The following is a 21,823-nucleotide window of genomic DNA, read 5'->3' as shown; positions in this document are numbered from 1 at the left end:
TATAACTTTGTTCAACATTGTCATCTCTTCCGGGTCTGTTGTAAATCTGCGTTCAGCACACTGCCGGGACGTTGCTGACGTGTTATCTGGTGCACCCGAGCTTCGTTTACAGTTTGAGGGAGACACACACTGTATTCAACCTATTCTACATTGTTTGTATTTTGGTATTGCTATATTTTTTAAAATGATGCGTAAGTGTACATGTCGTGGAAGTCCTAATGTTGTCAGAGGGCAATACTTCCGGGTTGTATAAGTTGCGGAAGTGGTGGATAAAAGCGGTATTGCGGAAAGACGGAAAATCTCGTCATTGGCGGGGAAGCGTTTTCTCTTAATTGACGAGATATCTCGTCAATGGCGGGGAAAGAGTTAAGTTTTTCCCTTAAGTATGACACTTAAGAGGTAAATTTCCCTTAACTACTGTAAGATAATAATTAAAGGATTTTGCATATAATCCCTTAAACGGTTCTCTTAGGTAAAGGTAATCGTTAAGTGTTTCATGACAGCGACACAGGTTTGTTGTTATAAAATACTATTGTTGCCATGGAGATGCAACACTATAAAGTTTAAGGGAAACATAAGGGTGAACTTAAGGGAAAATTACACTTAAGGTGCTTTATGCAACCGGCCCTGGCATTTAGTGCAGAAATCACCTCATTTGCATTTTAAAGGACACACCCCAAAACAGCACATTTTTGCTCACACCTACACCTAAGTGTCAATTATATAAATGATCTGTGGGGTATTTTGAGCTAAAACTTCACATATGCACTCTGGGGACACCAAAGATTTATTTTACACCTTAAAAATCTTGTAAAATGTCCTCTTTAAAAGTCTGTCATGCAGAAATGTCTGTCTGTGTCTAAAGCGCTATTCGGATGAGATTAGTTTTACTGGGTACATGGAGTAATTCAACTTTAACACAGGACATCTGTAATATTGAGGGCCAAGTTCGCAGTAGATTAGAAATCTCAGTAAAACATTCAGAAGTGGGAGGGGTAACTCGATTATGCAGCCCCGTCACCTCACTGGGGTTAGACTTGGGGGTTTGGGTTAGGATGTATTTGTGTCTACACGTTCCCCCCCCCCCAATTTTTAAACTATTTTTGCTTTGGGTTGGGGTTAGGGTTTGGATGTCCGACATGTATCAAAAGAAGGTTCTAACCTCAAGCGATTTAATATAAAAAAGTAATTAGTGCTAAATGGCACAAAAAAAACTGAAAATTGTGTCCATGAACCAATAAATCAAATATTTTGTGACTATACCATGACTTGCCTTGAGATTGGGTTGGCATAACCACACATGGAAACACATTTATCTAATTATTGTAAGTAAATGTCCAAAAGTAGCTAAAGATTTTGAGGACTGGGATAAACTGAAAGAGAGACTCGACTACTGACTTGTTCCTTCACCTAAAACGCAAGTGAATCCTTCTTCATGTGCTTTCATATTTAAAAAAATGTGCAAAACGACAGGAAATGAGGAAATATTTATTTACAGCTGGTCTAATCGCACAGGATAAGTTTTAGCTGAGGTTATTTTTACAGAAGGTAAAAGTCGGTGTAATCTTTACGGACATGGAGCATTTGGAAGGGACTAAAATGACTGAGAAGATCAGATAAAAATTTCTCTCTATGTGAAACTAATCCCGGCTATTCCCTATTCCTGCGTTTTGACAAAATACTAAAATAAGACCTCCCGTTTACACGAGCTGTCATGCGAGGAGGGATTCCATGAAAAGTGTACGGAATTTTAATGGATAAGGAAATCCCAGTTTTATGTTGTGTTTAGAAGCAGTAAAAGAGAAAGTGACTTCACAGACTTTAAGCAGATGCATCTGTCATGGGTTTGTATTTACGTTACAGTCGTATATACGGTACAGTACAGTACTGAGATCTTATACTTCTGTGTATCATCTGGATGTTTATCTAGAGACACGAATCTGTTTTGTGTCTGTTCAGCTGAATCAAACTGAACCTGTTCATTATGAGATCAAAGCTTTCTCATATTAAATCCTGTGATTGAATTGGACAGGAATGATAAATGTGAGCTTTGTCTGAAGATCAGGCAGCGCTGCATCTTTCTCATTTCAATATCAATGTTGCACTGTAAAAAATGGTTTGCACTTAAATAGAATCAACTTGGATTTTAACCTTCATTTTTAATCCTTACTAGTGGTAAGTTGCTCTATCTTATAAAATAAAGTTGAGTTAGCCTCAAATGTGTTCTTATAAGTTATTTTAACTAGTAAAGATAAAAGACGAAAGTTGAAATGACTTGTTATTAATTGTTGAGTTGATTATACTTAAAAATGTAAGTGCAAAATGATTTTTTACAGTTGAAAGTTTTTTTCTATGTATTTCTATTTTTTAAGTAATTTAGTTTAGTTTTCTTTTATATGTTTACTTATTTATAGTTATTACACTGAAAAAAGGGAAAAGTTTTATCAACCTTCCATTTGTAACACAGATACACTTTACATGAAAAAGCTGAAGTAAATTTTTTAGGTGTTACCTATTAAAGTTATTTTTAAGTGTTAACTTTTAACAGTTGTAGTAGTAAAATGAATGAAATATATAATGCATAAATAATGAATAATGAATATTCTGGCAAGCAATGATGGTGAATGTAGTTTTTGAATAAGATAACATTTAGGTTTTACAGTGGTAAGAAAAAGTATGTGAACCCCTATGAATTTTTTGTTTTTCTACAGTGATTTATCATAAGATGTGATGTGATCCTCATCTAGTTTGGCACTGTATTAATGAAAATGTTGTTGTGTTTGTGGTTTGTAACTGAATCCACATCATTAGAAGAGACTTGAGCTCAATTACAACACATGTGACACTAATGAGACGTCTGAAACACAAATCATCCTCATCATCTCATGCTCACTTCTCTTGTGTTGCTCTAATTGCTGTCTTCAGGTGTCGTGTCCACACACACACACACACACACACACACACACATACACGAGAAGATGGTTTGTGCATGCAGATGAAGATCTCAGTTTGTGTCTGATGATTGTGTCGATGTTTCTAGTACATGTAGACATTTACATTTAGGCATTAAGAAGATGGAATTGACTTAGAAAAGCATCAGTAAAGTGATTTGTCATAAGATGAAGTCTCTTTAGAAGTGTTTACTGCGAGACAGAAGATTAAGAGTTTTTATTAGACGACAGCTTTGATGCTGATTGGCTAATACAGTGTTACAGTTGTTTCTATAGAGAGTTAACATTACTGTACCATCAGTTATGTAAAACAATTCTCATTTAAATATTTTATTGTGTTTTCACTGTTTCAACTATAAAAAAAACTCAAGGTTGTGTGGATGCGTGTGTGTATGCACGTGTTTGCGTGTTTGTGCGTGTGTGTGTGTGTAGCCTTTTATGACTGAACACACAGCAGATGTTGTATTTTAATCATCGAGTACAGTGTTCAAATGAAAGTAGGGAAATAGATTAATCCCTGCACTGTCAATCACTCCTCACCCCACATCTCTCTCTCTCTCTCTTATATTTCTCATTTCTGTATGGTACACATGCTATAATGGCCCATGTGGACTGAGACACTAGGAATGATGGGATTGTTTTTTCTCTGGACAGGACGCAGCCAGAGCCGTTGTTTGCTGAGGAGGAAGAAGAGGAAGATGAGGCCGACAAAGATCAGCCAGAATGGAAGAAACGCAAGATTTGAGGAGATTTATTCTTCTGGTTTGAGAGCTTTAATTTCCACAAATAATCTCTCAGTCTTTCAGTCTTACATTAGTTGTTTGTGTGTGAATAAGGACATTTATAAGTCTGGGTATAAGCAGGAGATCATGAAATATTGAGTAAGAGTTTCAGTGTTCTGTATGAGCAGACTGTAGATTTATTATTGTCATTTCTCTTATTATCAAGTTGTATTTTTGCCTTTTTTATAAAAAATAAACACAATGTTTGGCCAGAGTTTATCATGGCAAACACACTGAGAATCTTGATGTATTTTCTTGAAACTCGTTCATTTTCCTCATGGTTAATTTTTAAGATTAAAGGGTCTTATTACATCTGACAAACACATATGGATCACAGTTCTTATCTAAATGCTGTTTATGTACTGTAATACAGTGATTTTTATTTTATTTTATTGGTCACCACAGCAGGTAGTCTGTGGTGGTCTTACCAAGGGTCCTCCAGATATTGTTTGAATTTAAAATAGTTTATTTGGAAAAATGAAGTTAGGCATCAAACATGAATGCATTATTAGGGTAACAATAAAAATGAAAACTGAGTGTAATATTCAGTCAAATTAAATGTTATGTAGTATGTTAACAGTGTCACAGAAGTGTATACCAATAATGATTATTTTAACATCTTTGTAGTGTAAATATCAAAAGAAAATGTTTAAATGCAATCTTAATTTGATGTGCTGCTCCTTTCTACACAGTCAGAAAAAAATGGTCCAAGCTGTTGCATGACGCAGAACCTTTTAAAATGTAAACCTTTTTTCTTGGACTACAACAAACACACAGATTATAGGTAACAGTTTACTTTCTCGGCCTGTTGACATGGACATGCGCTCATTATCATAATCCCACCCACTTCTGACTCACAGCCTGTAAGTGGTCGATGTATTCATATTTAAAGAATTTATTACTGACTAAACCATGATTCAAACAAAAAAGTTTTGAACCAATCACAACGTTCTGGTAACTGGCCAATCAGAGGCACAGCACTTTTCAGATCGATGAGCTTTGAACAAATCAATGCGTTTCAGGGAGGCAGGTCATAGAAGAGCAACAATAATGCACGATATGTGGAAAATAATGTGTGAACCCATAAACCACACAAACACATTGTGTTACACCAAATACACAATAATATTGTTAACGCAAAAAGGGCTCTTTAAAGGGGTCATATTATGAGACATTTTTTAAGATGTAAAATAAATCTCTGATGTCCTAGAGTACATATTTGAGATTTTTGCTCAAAATACCCCACAGATCATTTATTATAAGATGTTAAAATTGACACTTTGTAGGTGTGAGGTAAAATGTGTTGTTTTTGGAAATACAAATGAGCTGATAATGCAAACACTGATCACCATAATAGTGTTTTGTTGAAATTGAAACTCAATTGTGCTTTGAATTATTTATTTAATTTTTCTGTGCACTAAATGGCAGTGCCGTGGTTGGATAGTGCAGACTAAGGGGTGATATTACTATAATAAGATCCCTTTCTGACATCACAAGGGGAACCTATTTGTTACATGCTGGCATTGAATGGTTACTAAAACTAAGTTACTGGGTTGATCTTTTTCACATTTACTAGGTTGATAGAAGCACTGGGACCCAATTATAGCACTTAAACAAGAAGTCAGATTTTCATGATATGTCCCCTTTAAAACATTTTTAAGCAAAATAATCTCTTTGATGATAAAGTGACCCGAGATTATCAGATTTCCATATGAAACACTAACACCAAAGATCATATTAAATATTAAATTGGAATATTTTGCTGACTTGTGCAGTATGGACCTCATACAAATGATAGTAAACATCTAATTTTAGATGACCTGCATACGGTGATATCTATAACTGTTGGTAGATGATGATGATAGTGTTTAAGAATGAGGTGGCCACCGCAGTATACGTGGATTAAATGTCTCCGCTCATTACAACCCAATGGTATTTACCCTCTGGCTAACCTACAGGACATTTTCTCTTCTTTAAAACTGGAGACGTGATCTTGAAACATGATCGCTTTCTCAAAGTTCCTCTAATGGACGTCTCTCCGTTTAAGCCTCAAGCGTCCGGGCTCTGTCCTGCTTAGATGTGTGCAGGGATTTCCCAACATTTCTGGCATGTTTTCGGATCTCGGAATAGATATAATCCACCGAACGGGATATCTGTCCCACGGCTGTGATGAGCATCTCCGGCCCCCAAAACCCTCGAAAGCAAATCATCAATGAAAGTTTCAGAAGCAGGTAATGAATTGTGAGGTGGCCGAGCTTATGTGGTGTTGTGGCCTAATCCATTGAGCCTATTCTGAGTCCTGATGTCAGGAGCGCTCCAGTCTCTGTTACTCACTGCGGAATGTTGCAATGCCGGATCGGATGATGTCACAACTCATCCATGCCTTGTTTGTTCATCTCCAGCTTTAGTTGTGAGGGCGTGAGCTGGAACCCCTGCTGCGGCCCTATAAGTCAATAGGGGCTGTCATTGGATCGTATATCTGCAGCTTGTTTTCATGTTGTACTTTAAATGGCAGACAGTTATGTTTTCTGGAGCTGAACTGAGATCTGCTTCGTAAGAAAAAGGCGGCTGAGATTTTATGCATCTCCTGTACAGTAGTGAGAGATAGACACGTGTTGTCTTTTCAACACAAATCATGTCCACTTTAAATGTTATGTCAAGTATTTTTAAACATTTTTCTAGCTGAACAATGAATGAAGTATTTTCACACGTATCTCTTGTTTTTTCAGTCACGTTGAAGCATATCTTGAATCATTCACAAAATAATGCCTGCTTTTTTCAAAACTATTTGTACAAACTGCACAACCTCATGGCTGTCCTGCAAAAGCTTGAAACTTGCTCAAAATCCTTCGTTCATTTCCCAAAAGTAGATTTTTACATCAGTGAACATATCAGTCCCATTATAATGGCAAGTTTTTGAACAAAATGTTTAGCCATGTCGTCAATAAGTGAACGCAACTATAAGTGTCAGTATTTTCTGATGTAAACAAATGACACGCATTGTGATTTTGAAAAAAAATACAGTACAAATAGAAATGACAAAATAAGACAGATTGTGACACAAAGGTCAACAATTTTACAATGAACTGTTTCCTTAAATGTTTTGAGGTGTAAGACTATTCAACAGAAAGCAGTATTATGTATTTTGATGAAAATTGCAAAAGCAATTGATAGTGTAGCAAACAACATAAACAGCAGACAATTATAAAAAATCATCTACATGATTATCAAAGCATTTGCAATTTGTCCAAAACAGAAACATTTGAAATGAAACATTTGATGTGTTTTTAACCAATAAGAAAGACTTAATGTAGTGTTTAATGTTCATTTAGCTTTGAGTTTTAAAGTCGTTTCTGCAGTAGTTTGTAGTTATCATTCACTGTAAAAAATGTCTAATCACAGTATTACTGGGTATTAACTAGCTGCCATTAACTTACTCTAGATTTTACATTTATGTTATTTACTGGCAACAGTTTGTTCAAAGTTAAATGAACTTGAAACATGTTCAGTCTTTATCTTCTACAGTAAGTTACTGGCAACCAGCTGCAGAATTACATTTACAGTGTTGTTATAGACTGAACTGTTAAAAGTGACACTTGTTGACATTTAATAAATCAATCTATCTTCCCATCTTTTTCTTCTTCAATTGAATTTGTAATTGTTATTGACAAAGTCTTTATGTAAAGTTCATCACTGTAGTGCTTAGAATAAAACGATATTTATTTTCTTAGGTGATAACCTGGACTCAATTAAAGTGCACCTATTTCATTGCCAAAAAACAACGTTATTTTGTGTATTTGGTAGAATAAAATGTGTTTGCGTGGTTTATTGTTTAAAACTTTTTTATTTTCCACATAACGTACATTTATGCAGCTCCAGATTTCCGTGTCTTCCTCAAACGCACTGATTTTATACAAAACTCATCGATTTGAAAAGGTCTCTGATTGGCCAGCTAATCTGTACGTTGTGATTGGCCTGAATACCTCTTTTGTAAGCCGGAAATGTGACGCTCCTTACCATGTTTGAAAGATTCGGTTGCTAACAAAAGTTAACTTGCAGGCTGTGAGTCCAAGCGGGAGGAATTATGATAATGTCGGTCTTTACTACATCAACAATCCCAGAAAGTAAACTGTTGCCTACAATCCGTGTGTTTGTTGTAGTCCAAGAAAAGAGATTTACATTGGAGACTTAACTTGTGTGTCATTGTTTACTTTAGGGTTTTTAACTTTTGCATATTGTTAACATGAACTAATACACACACCAAAGGAAATGTAAAATCGTGAATCGGACAATAGGTGCCCTTATTCACATTTAATTAGAAGAATTTAGCTAAGAACATAAAGTTCTTAAAACCTAATTATAACGAGTACTGGTTACTTGTAGCAACCCATAAATAAGTTAAGGTTTATCTGAGTAATACTAGTACTATTAGTTAACTCAACTTAATTTTGTTGCGTTTGGGTTTAGTAATGTTACAGTGTTTAAAAAAAAGGTTGCAAGTTGATTCAACTTAAAACATCCAATCTAGTCAGTGCTACTGAGTTAAACTGTAAATATCATGGCTTCATTAAATGTCGTCTAACTTAAGTAAGCGATTCACTGTCTTTTGTTTGGCTCTATATTCAGCTATTGTTGCTTATACACTATGAAACAGTTTTTTGTGTTTTTCGCATCAGTTACAGATATTTCACAGTTAGTTTTCTCAATGACTAGTGAAGAGGTTGAGTTTTCTCCTCTTGCTGTTAAATGTAATCTAGGATTGTCTTTATCTGCTCCGAACACCAGCTGCAGGCTGAAGCGAGAGCGAGATCTCAACACAACCTCTTCAGTCCCATGGAAAGATTTTCTCTGGGTGCCCAGATTTACAGCCAGCTTTTGTTTACCATAGAGTCCTGGGCCGTCGTTCAGGAATGCGTTACAGTCGAGCTGGAAGGATCTCGTCGTCTCTTTCTACAGCTCTGAAATGTCTCTCAGCACGACTCCACCCGCACAAAACCTACAAACCTTTCACAAGTCAATCACTGAAGCTGTTACTGTATGATGGCTTACTGTAAACATTCATCTCTTCTCTACTGAAAATTCTCAATGCTATCGAATCAATTACAAAAATGATTATTTTGCAACGCTCTCGTGTATTTCAGTGACTTCAAACAGAGATTATGAAGTGTTGAGTCCGGACCTGCTGCAGGGGAAAAAATGAAACAAATATGGACTCTAAAGAGGAGTTAAAGGATTAGTTCACTTTTATAAATATTCATGATCATTTTTTCACCCTCATGTCATCTGAGATGTTTATGTCTTTCTTTGTTCAGTCGAGAAGAAATTAAGTTCTCTGAGAAAAGCATTCCAGGATTTTTCTCCATATAGTGGACTTCAACAGTTTAAAGTTTCAATGCAGCTTCAAAGGACTAAACCATCCCAACTGAGACATAAGGGTCTTATCTAACAAAACCATTATCATTTTCACAAAAAAAGCACTTTTAATTAGGGCTGCATAATATTGAGAAAATATGCGATTCAACTGTTGAATGTTGCAATACTGATATTTCTAACGATTTATCATTTCACTAGAGAATTTTTATTTTTTTAAACCATTTAGTTATGTAATTAACATACTGAAATAAACAGGTGATACATTTCTTCTGATGTCATTTAATCTGATTTATGCTAAAAAAAACTATTTCAGATGCTGTAGTTTTCCTCGCACGTTCCCTACCATATTTATTTTCTGCTTTCTGATTTGACCCACTAGGTTCACCTTTGCACCCGCGGTCTAGCCAATAGCATAACAGTATAAGACCTACTTGGCGGGTATTTAGTAAGGACGCTTCTGATTGGTCTAATTTGGACAATCTAAGCATGCAAGACACGGAAAATAACTTTTAAGTTATTGCAACTTTCTCTGATAATATCACATATACTGTTATCACGATCATTTTCTGTATATTGTGCAGCCCTACTTTTAAACCACAACTTCTCATCTTGCACTAGCCGTGTGACAGCTTATGTATTATGTACATCTGTGAAACACACACTTGTGGTCCATTTGAAACAATAAACTGACACAAAGACATTAATTAGTATCATTCCTCATACAACAACATCTCAACTCTCCTCTTTGTAAACAGTAGTTTCACATATGTCGTATGATCACACGCTAGTTCAAGATGAGAAGTTGTGGTTTTAAAGCACTTTGTTTTTGCAAAAATGATGATGGTTTCTCTAGATAAGACCCTTATGTCTCGGTTGGGATCATCTTTGAAGCTGCATTGAAACTGTTAACTGTTGAGGTCCACTAATTAAGTCCCAAAAATCCTGGAATGATAAAAAAAAAAAAATCTTCTTGAATGAACAAAGAAAAACATAAACATCTTGAATGACACGGGGGTGAGGAAATGATCAGGATTATTTATGAAAGTGGAATATCGCTTTGGTAATATTTGTTGTAGTACGTGTTGGGCTGGTAAGTCAAACCTTTCTTATTGTTTATGCATTTGCAAAATTTGTCAATTTTCCTATAATCCACCTATAATAATGACTTAAATACACTGTAAAAACTTGTGCACATAAAAATATATGTTGATTTGACAAAAAGCTGCATTTTTTACAGTGTAATATGAATATGTGTTCAATTCAATGTTTAATTTAAAGAAATGGTTGTGTTGTCTGAAGACTTTGATGATTTATGCAGGAGTGCACACAGAAACGTGATAGAAATGAGTTTTATTTTGGAAAAAGTTATAAAATGAATATTGTACAAAAATAAAGTCTGTAGAGAGCTTTGGTTCAGTAACACAAAACAAGACAACAGGACCAACAAACACCGCAGGACAGAAAGGGATTTGAAAGATTTCTAGCAAACGTAACTTTCAAGCTCAGGTCCATTATTAAATCATCATCCATCAGGACGGGAGGGTGTGTTTGGTTTGGTGGATCTTTAACATTAAGAAATGCTGGTGATCAGAGGTAGATCATGCTTTACAGAGGTTGGCCTAAATACTTTAGAAATGAGTGGATTTGTTCAGTATGAGCAGGGATTACAGCTTTATACCCATGATTGTAATAAAGGTGTGTTTGTCTGTCAGCTGAAACTCTATTTTCCCTTTTGTTTGGTTGAATAAAGCTGTATGTGAATGCCGCTGACTCCTGGCTGTGTTTTGTTAAGAAGTTTAGGACAGACGAAGCAGATTTGATATAATTGGTCTTAAACGATAGGGAGTCTTTCCAACCATCAGCGAGCGCTTTATTTGTACAGATTAATGAGTCAAATCTGTTTAGCCAGCCAGCCAGCCAGCGGGGACTTTCATGACCTCAGCGATAACTCCAGGTTACCAGACATTCGCCAACTGGTCAGCCGATATAAAAAAGGTCAAACGTAACATCATTTATTGGGATCAAACGGTTCACTGTGGCCGTGTTTCTGTCTGGCACGGTGAGATGTAAACACATTGGACCAGGCTGTATTTTAAAGAGATAATTGGAGACGAGCCATTCGAGTTCCAGTAACAACCACCAAAGACTGAGTAAACAATCGGTCTCTCGCAGACCTTCGTGGGATTTCGTGATGGAAAAAGACAGTATAAAGGTTTTGACATCAGTCTTTTGTCTAGTTTATTTGTTGGTCCACTTATTTTCGCTATGAAATAATCCTGCCTGCTTATTATCTAGTATGTCGTTCTTACTAATGGATCGACTGATGTGGAGACGAATCTTTAAATAAGTGACGCTGGGGTGCGTTCATTACGTCTTAAAGTAGTTAAGCTTCAAATGAACACTTAATCATTTTCTTACCCAACTACATGTTATTATCTTTCTTTTGAAAAGTGATTCATACTGCCAAGCTTCAACATGGACTAAAATTTATTATAAAGGTATGATTCCCCATCTTCTCCAGCAACACAATGAAACTGAAGAGTGATAATGTTTTAGGGCGGCAAAACGATTAATCGCGACTAATCGTTTGCAGAATAAAAGTTTACATCATTTATGTGCGTGTGTACTGCGTCTAAAAATAATGTACACATGTATGTATAATTTTAAGAAAAAAAATCTAGTAATTATATATAATATAAATTATACATAAATATAAAAATGTATATACACATGTGAATATTTCTTAAATATATACTTGCAGGTGTGTATGACTTAAATACATACAAATATATATATAATGTAAACTTTTATTCTGCAAACAATTAGTCAGAAGAATCAGAAGACTCAGGTCTTGGCGTTATGAAACGAATAATCGCGACTAATTGTTTGTAGAATAAGTTTTTCTTTACATCATATATATGTGTGTGCACAAAAAAGCTATTTATATATTATCTATTTATAAATAAAAACGTTTATTCTGCAAACGATTAGTCGCGATTAATCGCTTTACAGCCCTATAATCTTCCTTTCTGCAGCAGACATACAGGAAGCAATGTTTGCTGTGATGTTGAATCAAGCGAGAGGTCTGACAGAAGGAAAGATTATTTGTTATATGACATCAGAAGACTTGGCGTTATGAATCACTATTAGGGCTGCAAAACAAATAATCGCAACTAATTGTTTGCATAATGAATATATATATGTATGTGTACAAGAAAATCTATTTATATATTATCTTTTTATAAACAAAAACTTTTATTCTGCAAACGTTTAGTCGCGATTAATTGTTTTGCAGCCCTAATCACTATCCACTTAAAACAGCGCTTTAGACATTCAGTCACCTTTGAGTACCACAGAAGAAAAAAACTCAACTTTTGAAATGGTTTGGGTGTCTCTACAAACACATGCTTGGATTTGGCACCATCTAAGACAGAAAACCAAATAACTTTCTAAAATAAATAAGAAAAAACAAACACTCTTATACAATGGATTGCAATAAATAACAATAACTTAATTAAATCTCAATAAATACATTTTCATATATACTATATATATATATAGATAGATAGCTTTCTGGATATTAAAGATCTGAAGTCTGTGGATGCATTGGTTTCTGGGTATGAGGTGTGACCAGTGTAAACACAATAATCCACTGCGAGCATCTGTTTGTTTGAGTTATGACGTAAATGACGATGATCATTTCCATCATATTAAGGGTTTGGTAACACCGAGCAGCTGAGATCTCTTTCCATCTACAGAGCGTCTGAACTCTTCCAGCCCGAGCGGATTGTGTTCAGATCTGTCAATCATCACTCTGTTATCTTTGTTTCCCAACAGGGCCGTCCCTCGATGCCCTGACAAGCAAAAACTCCTGGTTTCATCCGTCGCGTGCGTGCATGCGTTCGGTCAGTCGGCAGGTCAGACGCAGGCGCACTTTTTAGCGGAATGTTTCTTTAGCGTGTGGTACTCCAAGCTGTCGTCCAAGAACGAGATGTCGTCGTCGAAAGCGATGGGCCGGCAGCAAGTCCTAGATGGCGTGTCTTTGTCTAGTTTCTTGTTTTGGGTGAGGTTGTTCAAGATCTTGTCATAGTTGGTCTCAGAGTCGTAACAGGGGCCACTGCAGTACCGAAATATCAATTCCTCTTTGGTCCTGTAGCCCAATCCCAGATCAGTCACATTGAGGTGGATCTCTTTCAGGAGGCATCCACGCCCGGGACCTTTGACCCTCTCGTCTCGACTTTCCTTCCCCCCTCGGGCTCGTCCGCGACTCCTCCTTTTGTCTCCTCGGACGCTCCTCTCGCCGTTCGACGCTTTTCGCTGACGCGCTCGATCTCTCTTCGAAACACCGTCCGAATCCGGAGAGCGCCGCAATCGGCCGATAGTCGCTTCGATGAAGTCCATTACATCCTCGAACTTTTCCGGGTAAAGACTGCTTACATCATCTTTAATAGAAAGAGAAAACACATCAGCGCACGGGCAGATTCGCTCATTGCATTCATATTTCTGTATTTGTTTGTTTGTAAGCACTGGAGATGATTTTCACAAGTTTAACTGAATCAGAGGATGGAAAATCTCATAAACGTTGACATTGAGGTACAGCAGAAAACATCTGCTCATACACAAACTCAAAACATGCACACTGTCCTTCTCTTAAACAAAGACAGGAGAGATCAACCGTGCTTTGATCTTCATATAATACACCATGATTTCATTACAACATCAACTCCCCAAAATTCACTCCCTCTTGATTTCACCACGTACATCATGTCACAGTTACCAGGACAGCTCCAAAAATCATCCTAATATATGTATAATAAAGTAAAATGTTGAAATGGACAATCTTAGCCTTTCATATATGTGACCCTGGACCACAAAACCAGTCATAAGGGTACATTTTTTTGAAATTGAAATTATACATCATCACAAAGTTAAATAAATAAGCTTTCTATGATGTATGGTTTGTTAGGATTTGGCCGAGATACAACTATTTGAAAATCTGGAGTCTGAGCATGCAGAAAATGTCCAAACTTGTATGAATGTATTTGTTTTGTTGAACATACATGTTAATAACCAAAAAGTATCACTATGGAAGTGAATGGTCCCCCAAATATATATATATATATATATATATAATTTTACAATGGAAGTCAATGGTCCCCTCCGGTTATGCTTGGTTACAAACATTCTTCAAAATATCTCCATTTATATTCAGCACAACAAAGAATTTTTGAAAGTTTGAAACAAGTTAAAGGGAAGTAAATGATGACAGAAAGTTTATATTTTCAGCAAACGATCCCTTTAAAGGAACACGCCCACATTTTGGGAATTTAGCTTATTCACCGTATCCCCCAGAGTTAGATAAGTCCATACATACCTCTCTCATCTCCGTGCGTGCTGTAACTCTGTCTGACGCAGCCCCCGCTAGCTTAGCTTAGCACAAAGACTGGAAGTGGGTGGCTTTAGCTAGCATACTGCTCCCAATAAGTGACAAAATAACGCGATCATTTTCCTATTTATGTGTTGTGATTTGTATAGTCAAACCGTGCACAAACAACAAGGCGACATGAGACACAGCGATCTTTTAACAGTATACATACTGAGAACTATATTCTCTGAAGACGAAGCACTGCCGCATGGGCGGAGTGATCTGCTCGCAGCACACGAGAAGCCCCTGGTGAGGAGCAGAGAGTTCGGTCAGAGTTGTGCAAATCACTCCGCCCATGCGGCAGTGCTTCGTCTTCAGAGAATATAGTTCTCAGTATGTATACTGTTAAAAGATCGCTGTGTCTCATATCACCTTGTTATTTGTACACGGTTTGACTATACAAATCACAACACATAAATAGGAAAATGATCGCGTTATTTTGTCACTTATTGGGAGCAGTATACTAGCTGGAGCCATGCATTTCCAGTCTTTGTGCTAAGCTAAGCTAGCGGGGGCTGCGTCAGACAGAGTTACAGCACGCACGGAGATGAGAGAGGTATGTATGGACTTATCTAACTCTGGGGGATACGGTGAATAAGCTAAATTCCCAAAATGTGGGCGTGTTCCTTTAAAGTTGCCCAAATGAAGTCCTTAGAAACACACATAAACGTTTTTATATATTTACGGTAGTAAATTGACAAAATATCCTCATGGAGCATCATCTTTACTTAATAATATCCTAATGATTTTTGGCGCAAAAGAAAAATGGACCCATACAATGCATTGTTGGCTATTGCTACAAATATACCCGTGCGACTTATGTCTGGGTCATATATTAACATTTATCAGCATATCTTATCATCAATAAGACAAAATGGTCTTAGTAGATGTTCTGTATATTGATGATGGTATATCGCGTACAGTACGTCAAGAGGAGGAAATCCTTTCTAGATTTGTTAGCTTGTTCAATCAAAATGTTATGAATCATTTCTCTTTTAAAATCTATCATATCTATTTTATAAGACACCATGTCAAGCTACAGTAAATAAACGGCTTGAATTCTAAAAACATAAATGATGGAGTGTGAATTGTGCATCACACCTCAGTGTATTTCAGTCTGGAAATCTGCTTTCACACCAAACCAAACACAAACTGGACTCAACAGAGGCAGGTGTAAAATCTCACCTTCACATCTGTAGCAAGAATATATTTACAGTAGTTTTATTTGACTTCTAACACACGGGCACATCTGTTTAATGTCGGAGGTGACATACAGTGCCCTCAATACGTATTGGGACAATGAAATGTCTAAAGATTAAAAGGTGAATCTGAGACAAATGTACAGAAGTTTTTGAAACGTATTTTAAAGGTGCAGTAGAATGTAAAAGTGTATTTATTTTGGCACGGGTGAATAATAAGAGTTAGTAATGATCAGTGTGTTTGTGAGCCGTCATTGACATGCAGTACATAAACCCTGCGCGTGCTGTTTGCTGGGACTGTTTTTAATGATAGAGAGCACGAACCATTTGATATTTGAGATGAAAGAAAAACTTACTGCGGAGATGTCACTTGACTCTGTCGTCTATGTGAAGTGACAGTCAGCTTTCAACACATCATCATTTCAAATCCGTTTACAAACGAATGCTCTTGTTATGTTTAATATAAAGTTTACATTAGAAAAGATCAAATTAAATTGATGCATAATGAATTCATAATGAGAATGTATTAGCACAAGCTTTTTATCCTGCTATAATATCTAACACTATAAACAATAATATATGTCATTTTATATACAAACTATAATTCTGTCTTGACATGCATGTTTAATTCAGAGGACTCATGGGTTTGGTGTATTCCTTTTCATTGTAAGCCTTTAAAAAGTCATTTTTAAGCAATTTTGTAATATTAACAGCTTAAATTCTCGAATATTAAAAAAAAAAAGTAAGATCATTCCACAGAATAGAATAAAATATCATGAGTCTCAAACACGATTGTTTCCTTCTTTTTATGTAAACCTTGTCCATGCAAAAGACCGCTGGAGACCCTACTGAAAAATCCAGCTAAGACCAGCATAATCTGGTGAGCTGCTTTTGGTTGGTCTCCCAGTTTGCTTTTAGCTGGTATTGCAAGCTGGTCTAGCTGTGTTTTGGTCACGTTTTAAGCTGGTCTAGCTGGACTTAGCTGGTCCCAGCTGACCCACCAGCTTTGCCAGCCTGGGAGGTCCAGTTTAGACCAGCTGCTGGCACATTAAACCAGCTAAAACCAGCTACAAGCTTTTGCTGGTCTTTCCTGTATTTTTCAGTAGGGAACAGACCAATCTCAACATAACACTGACTGTGACGTTACAGTCCAGATGTACACCACAACATTAAATTACACATTAAATTAACTTGTTACAATGTTAAAAACTAAGTTGTGACTGTTGAGTTAACGCTATATGTTAGTTAATGCTATATGCTAGTTAATGATATATACTAGTTAATGCTATATGCTAGTTAATGCTATATGCTAGTGTTTTGGTTAAAGCTCTACTATTGACGTTACAGTTCCGTTTTGCAGGTCCATCCTGAAAAAACACAAACTTATCACTCAAAAACGTCCATTAACAATCTCCAAACAATTGATTATTACTCAAAATCTGATACAGACTCAAACATAAGATCTGTTTACACACACACAGAGCTACTGAAGGAGAAACAGCCAATCAGAGCAGAGCTCAACATTATTATTCATGACCCTTTCAAATAAGGTAATAATAGACCATTTCATGAAAAACTGACTCTGAATAATTTTTGCTCTTAATCTTGTAACGCATAAATTGTTCACACATGAAACGCAGTGATTGTGTAGTATTAGTTTGATCCATCGCTTCTATATTTTGTGTACGTCAGGATGAAAGGTTGTTGTTGGTTGTTGGTAAAGCATTTATGTGTTGAAATATACTCAAATGTAACATTCTGTACTTAAGCGTCACATTTAATCTCCACAGCAATTTAGTCTTTTGTCTTAATGCTTATTGGTGTGTCAGGTAAAGTAAATCATTCTCTGAGCTGTGGTTTGGGTGTGGTGCAAATTTATTCAAAAGCTACAACCACCGCAGGTGTAATGAAAGGAAGCTCAGTGTTTTATCTTTTGGTTGGTGTCAGTTGTGTAACTAAGAGTCAGTAGGTTATATGATCTAATCCACAGCTGACACGCGACACAACACTATCACATGAACAGCACTTGGCTCTCAAATTCAAGCATGTTGCCTCCCTAGACAGCATTGCTGGAGTTTATTAGTTTATTCCTAACACAGAAAAAACATTTTGTCAATCAGATAAGAAAACTTTCTTTATAGGATGACCATACGTGACATTTTTTCCAGGCCAGTATTTCACGTGCATCCTCTGGAAGTCGCATGTATCGACCGCATACATCATCAAGGTTCTCACATTTCACAAAACATGATATAATTTATATTTATTTTTCATACAAATGTAATTCTTACCATGAAATGTAACAGTTGCTTTGCAGAAATAAAACCTGGAATAATAAACTGCAGTTGATAAATGTGACTTCCAGAAGATGCACCTGAAATGTGGCACGTATGGTCACCCTAATTAAACTCAATTCAAGATATATCTCTAAAGCATGCCTTATAATTTTGCATGATAAATTCAATGTAGCCGTATATGGGTTTTTATCAAGATCTGATTCAGTCTGTCAAAGCTTTGTGATTTTTATGTAAGGGTGTCCAAACCCCATCAAACACACCTGATCCAGCAAAGCAAGGCCTCGGTAGGCAGACTAGAAACTTTCAGACAGGTGTGTTAACTTTGCAGGACACGGGCGCTCCAGGGCCGAGTTTGGACAGATGATCAAGCGTGTGTTTGTCTTTAGAGACAGTAATGCATGTATTGAGTGAACAGAAGACATTGAATGATTCAACATGTGTTTGTTTTCTCCAGCTAACACAGCGTCTGTTCTCACTATAGTTTCAGCACGCCTGCCGTTATGCAAGGCTCGGGCCGGGGGTCTCGCTTCAGGATTTCATTGTCTTTTGAAACAACTTCATGCATATTTTACAAGCCTATATACCGCATCGCTCGAATGAATCAAAACCACATTGGCACCGGTTTGAGTTGGAGGAATGCATTAATTCAGACGGTTCTCGCGATGAAGGGAAGGTGACGGGTTCGGCGAACCACATCCCTCAAACGCTTTGTGTCAAATCTGCGTGTAATTTTACTACTGTGTGACTTGTGGTGGATTTCTCCAACAGCGCACGTCTTTATTTCTCATGATCATCGTTATCTGTTTGTGTCAGCATGCGAGAAACCAATCTGATAAAGATAAACACCTCGCTGTCATAATCCAGGAGATTTTGGTTAGGTTTTCCGAATAAGAAGCTTTAGGGGTCTGTTATGTAAAGCATACGTTTAATGGGTGCTTGTGAAGGTCAGGTTTCAGCCGAGACATATTTCAAATATTCTTCATGGATATACGGTCAGATTTCTGCATCTGTGTGTGTATCCACTGCCGAGCCACGTTGCTCAACGTGCAGCTATGTAAGTAATTGAAAACAGCTCGGAGAATTTCTATTCTAATGAAACGTTCCACACAGACAAACAAACATATTCAAGAAGATCTGATGGATTTCTTACGTGATGATTGACTTACATTGTTCTTCCATGGAAGCTTGTTTCAGGTCTCTAGTTACAGGATGAGCGTCTACGATGGGGTCCGGCGCCGAGATGTCAGCGTGGCCCTCGGAGACGACGGCTCTTTTGGACGGCTGCAGCTTGTGGAAGAGGGGACGTGTGGAAACCGAGCTCAGGAGCAACAAACACGGGGCTACGATGTCCCATAACTTCATTTTAGAGCCAGTTCCTTTGATGGGAAGCTGCAAGAGTGTGACGGTAAACACTGTGATATCTGCACACGGGTTAAGATTTTATTTGTGAAATAAGAACCTGCGGGGGTCTTTTCACGCTTTAATTGAAGGAACACAGCATTGATTTGTATGTGCTTCCAAGAATTAAACAGTTCAGGAGGGAAAAGTGCTTGCAACTGGTGAGAAGTGCAGAATTAAACCTTCTGCTGATGGTCCTGCATGAAATGTGTTCTGCAGCCTGTAGCCCAGTTAATGCTCAACAGATTTCTGTCAAAATTACAGAGGAGAAAAAATGTGTCTTCACTGCCAGAGAACCCCCCCCCCTCCATCCAACACACACATCCTCACAGATAACGCACACACACCCGCAACACACACACGCGTGCACGCGCTTCACTGAATTGCAAATAAACGCTGTGCTCTTCTGAATGTTATGATGTTTACTAGAGGTTTGATTTCTACTTTATTGCACTAAATGAGGCTTTGCTCTAAATAATTGCACATTCATTGATTAAATATAACCATTAACTTAAATAAAGCTTGAAATTGTCGGATTAAAAAGTATTTAAAAAATGACAGTAGAGTGATTTACTTCAGAGCATTTTCTAATCATTATCTTTTTTAATTTGCAGTCACAGCAGATTAAAAAATATCAATCTGTTCAAATGTTTCATGTTTTTCTCTCAAGTTACAGATTTTACAAACATCAGTAACACACCAAAGAACAAACTCTTGGTTCTTGGCGCGCGCACAGCTGCGTTCTTTGGAGAACCCTGATTTCAATGTATGAGGAACTCACCTTAACTGTGGCCCATAGAGACCCGTGCGGAGAAAAGACATTTACACATCCACAGTGAGTCTGCTCACAAATATCCACTCAAAACGCATTTAATCCACTACATCCACATGACGCGAGCGCGGATCTTCAGCGTCCGCGCGGTTCTGTGATGCGCTGCGCGTCTGTCACGTGAAGGAACCACCGTCAAAACATCAAACCCGCCGCGAGATCCAAACTAATTGCGATAGTTCCGCGTCTCCAAAGCGCGCATCACAACGCGCCGCATTCTGCCTCCAAACGCGACGCGCAGACGCAGGTTAATATATCCACGCAGATGAGAGCAGGTGTGCAGAAGATGCTGTCTGACAGCGCCGCTGATCCACATGCGCGTCTCTTCCACGCGTTTGACGCGCGCACTGAGCTCCGAGCGCGTTTAAATATGTTCACGGGTTCGAGCGCGCTGACATCACTCTGGCCCCACCTTCATTTTTCTCATACAGTCGCAGAGATCCATCAACCAATCAGAATGGAGAATTCTCATAGCTGAATTTACAGCCTGTAGTCAGCATTCATAGAAATGTTTACTATGTGTTTGACTTTGACACTATCGTGTTTTTCACAGTGTTTACCTTGGTGTTCCAAACAAATACCATGGTACCAGTACAGGAATCATCACTAGATGGTACTTTTTAAGTAAGTTTAGGCAGTAAGCATTTGTTTCTTTTTGTCAAAACACGCCTCATCTCATGATGAATCATACGATCATCAATAAAAACAAACCCAATGCAAATGTTCTGATGATGGGTTCAGGACCGGTGAAACATTTCCTCCTGCAGCTCACCTGGTTTCTGTATATCTCAGGTCTTTACAGTTGTTTGTGTGCTGTATTGTCAAAGTTTAAACGCTGCTTTTCATCACGATATCCTGCAGAAATCTTTGTCAGATTATTCTTAGTGAAGGGCCAAACCCTGAAACCCAACAGCGAGATCCTGGCAGACAGGACATGACATGTTTGCCTTTCAATAGGTATTAAGGTGAATATTGAAAACTTGGATGGCACTGTGATGCACTTTCCCCTGTACTGTTTCTCTTATAATACGGCCTCAGAAATGAGACGTGCGTCTTTATGTGATTCCTGTCAGAGGATGAAGTTTTCATTCAGTTACTCTGTGTTTACTTCTGATCAACATAACTCCATAACTAAAACCACTAAACTTCATGCTTTATATTCCATAGGCACTTTCTTCTAGACTTGAGTTAACTTGCATAGTGAGACATACAGTAAGAGAAATAAGAAAAGATCTAATGTTTGTTCGTTTTTATATCACACGTGATCCAGCTGTACCTCTCCTGCAGATGTTTCTTCATGATAAGATTTCAAGTGAATAATCTAGAGTTGAAAACATTCAGTGTTGTTAGTAGCATTTAGCTTGTTTGTGTCTGATAAATAAAATCCTTTTGGACATCAGCGAGCCAAACTAAAAATAACTGACAGGCAGTATTGTGTTTGAGAGTCATATTGCTAAATTATTGCATGAAGAAAATAAATGCAATTGTTTAAAACAGTTCAGCAATGTTGTTACTCGGCTGCACCTACAGGACATTTTAAACGTTTTTTAAAAACATTTTTTTAAAAGT

General features: G+C 37.3%; 2 protein-coding genes across 5 annotated transcripts in view; one reads left to right on the top strand and one right to left on the bottom strand.

The window, feature by feature from the left end:
• LOC129446386 (WD repeat-containing protein 70) overlaps positions 1 to 3,973 on the top strand; it is a 57,535-nt gene extending 53,562 nt beyond the window's left edge. For all 4 annotated transcript variants that reach the window (XM_055207367.2, XM_073874629.1, XM_055207366.2 and 1 more), the window contains exon 18: positions 3,606 to 3,973. In XM_055207367.2, the coding sequence (XP_055063342.2) occupies positions 3,606 to 3,696 (91 nt within the window). In that variant the 3' untranslated portion in view covers positions 3,697 to 3,973. The remainder of the gene's footprint in view (positions 1 to 3,605) is intronic.
• Positions 3,974 to 10,145: 6,172 nt separating this feature from the next.
• gdnfa (glial cell derived neurotrophic factor a) lies at positions 10,146 to 19,389 on the bottom strand. Its single transcript, XM_055207519.2, has 2 exons — positions 19,194 to 19,389; positions 10,146 to 13,548 (listed from the first exon to the last, which is right to left on the bottom strand). Exons 1-2 carry the CDS (start codon positions 19,387 to 19,389, stop codon positions 13,025 to 13,027), a joined length of 720 nt encoding a protein of 239 aa, XP_055063494.2. The 3' UTR covers positions 10,146 to 13,024.
• Positions 19,390 to 21,823: the final 2,434 nt, after the last annotated feature.

The sequence above is a fragment of the Misgurnus anguillicaudatus genome, chromosome 12 (genome assembly GCF_027580225.2).
Source record: "Misgurnus anguillicaudatus chromosome 12, ASM2758022v2, whole genome shotgun sequence".
Taxonomy (NCBI): Eukaryota; Metazoa; Chordata; class Actinopteri; order Cypriniformes; family Cobitidae; genus Misgurnus; species Misgurnus anguillicaudatus.
Note: the sequence above shows the minus strand (reverse complement) of the source record. Positions and strands in the feature narration are given on the sequence as shown.

Bases quoted from the DNA above. Each gene is read 5' to 3' on its own strand.
- gdnfa (XM_055207519.2), bottom strand. From the start codon at position 19,389: ATGAAGTTATGGGACATCGTAGCCCCGTGTTTGTTGCTCCTGAGCTCG. The intron at 13,549-19,193 runs GTAAGTCAATCA...TTTCTATTAAAG, and splicing joins AGCTTCCATGGAAGAACAAT to ATGATGTAAGCAGTCTTTAC.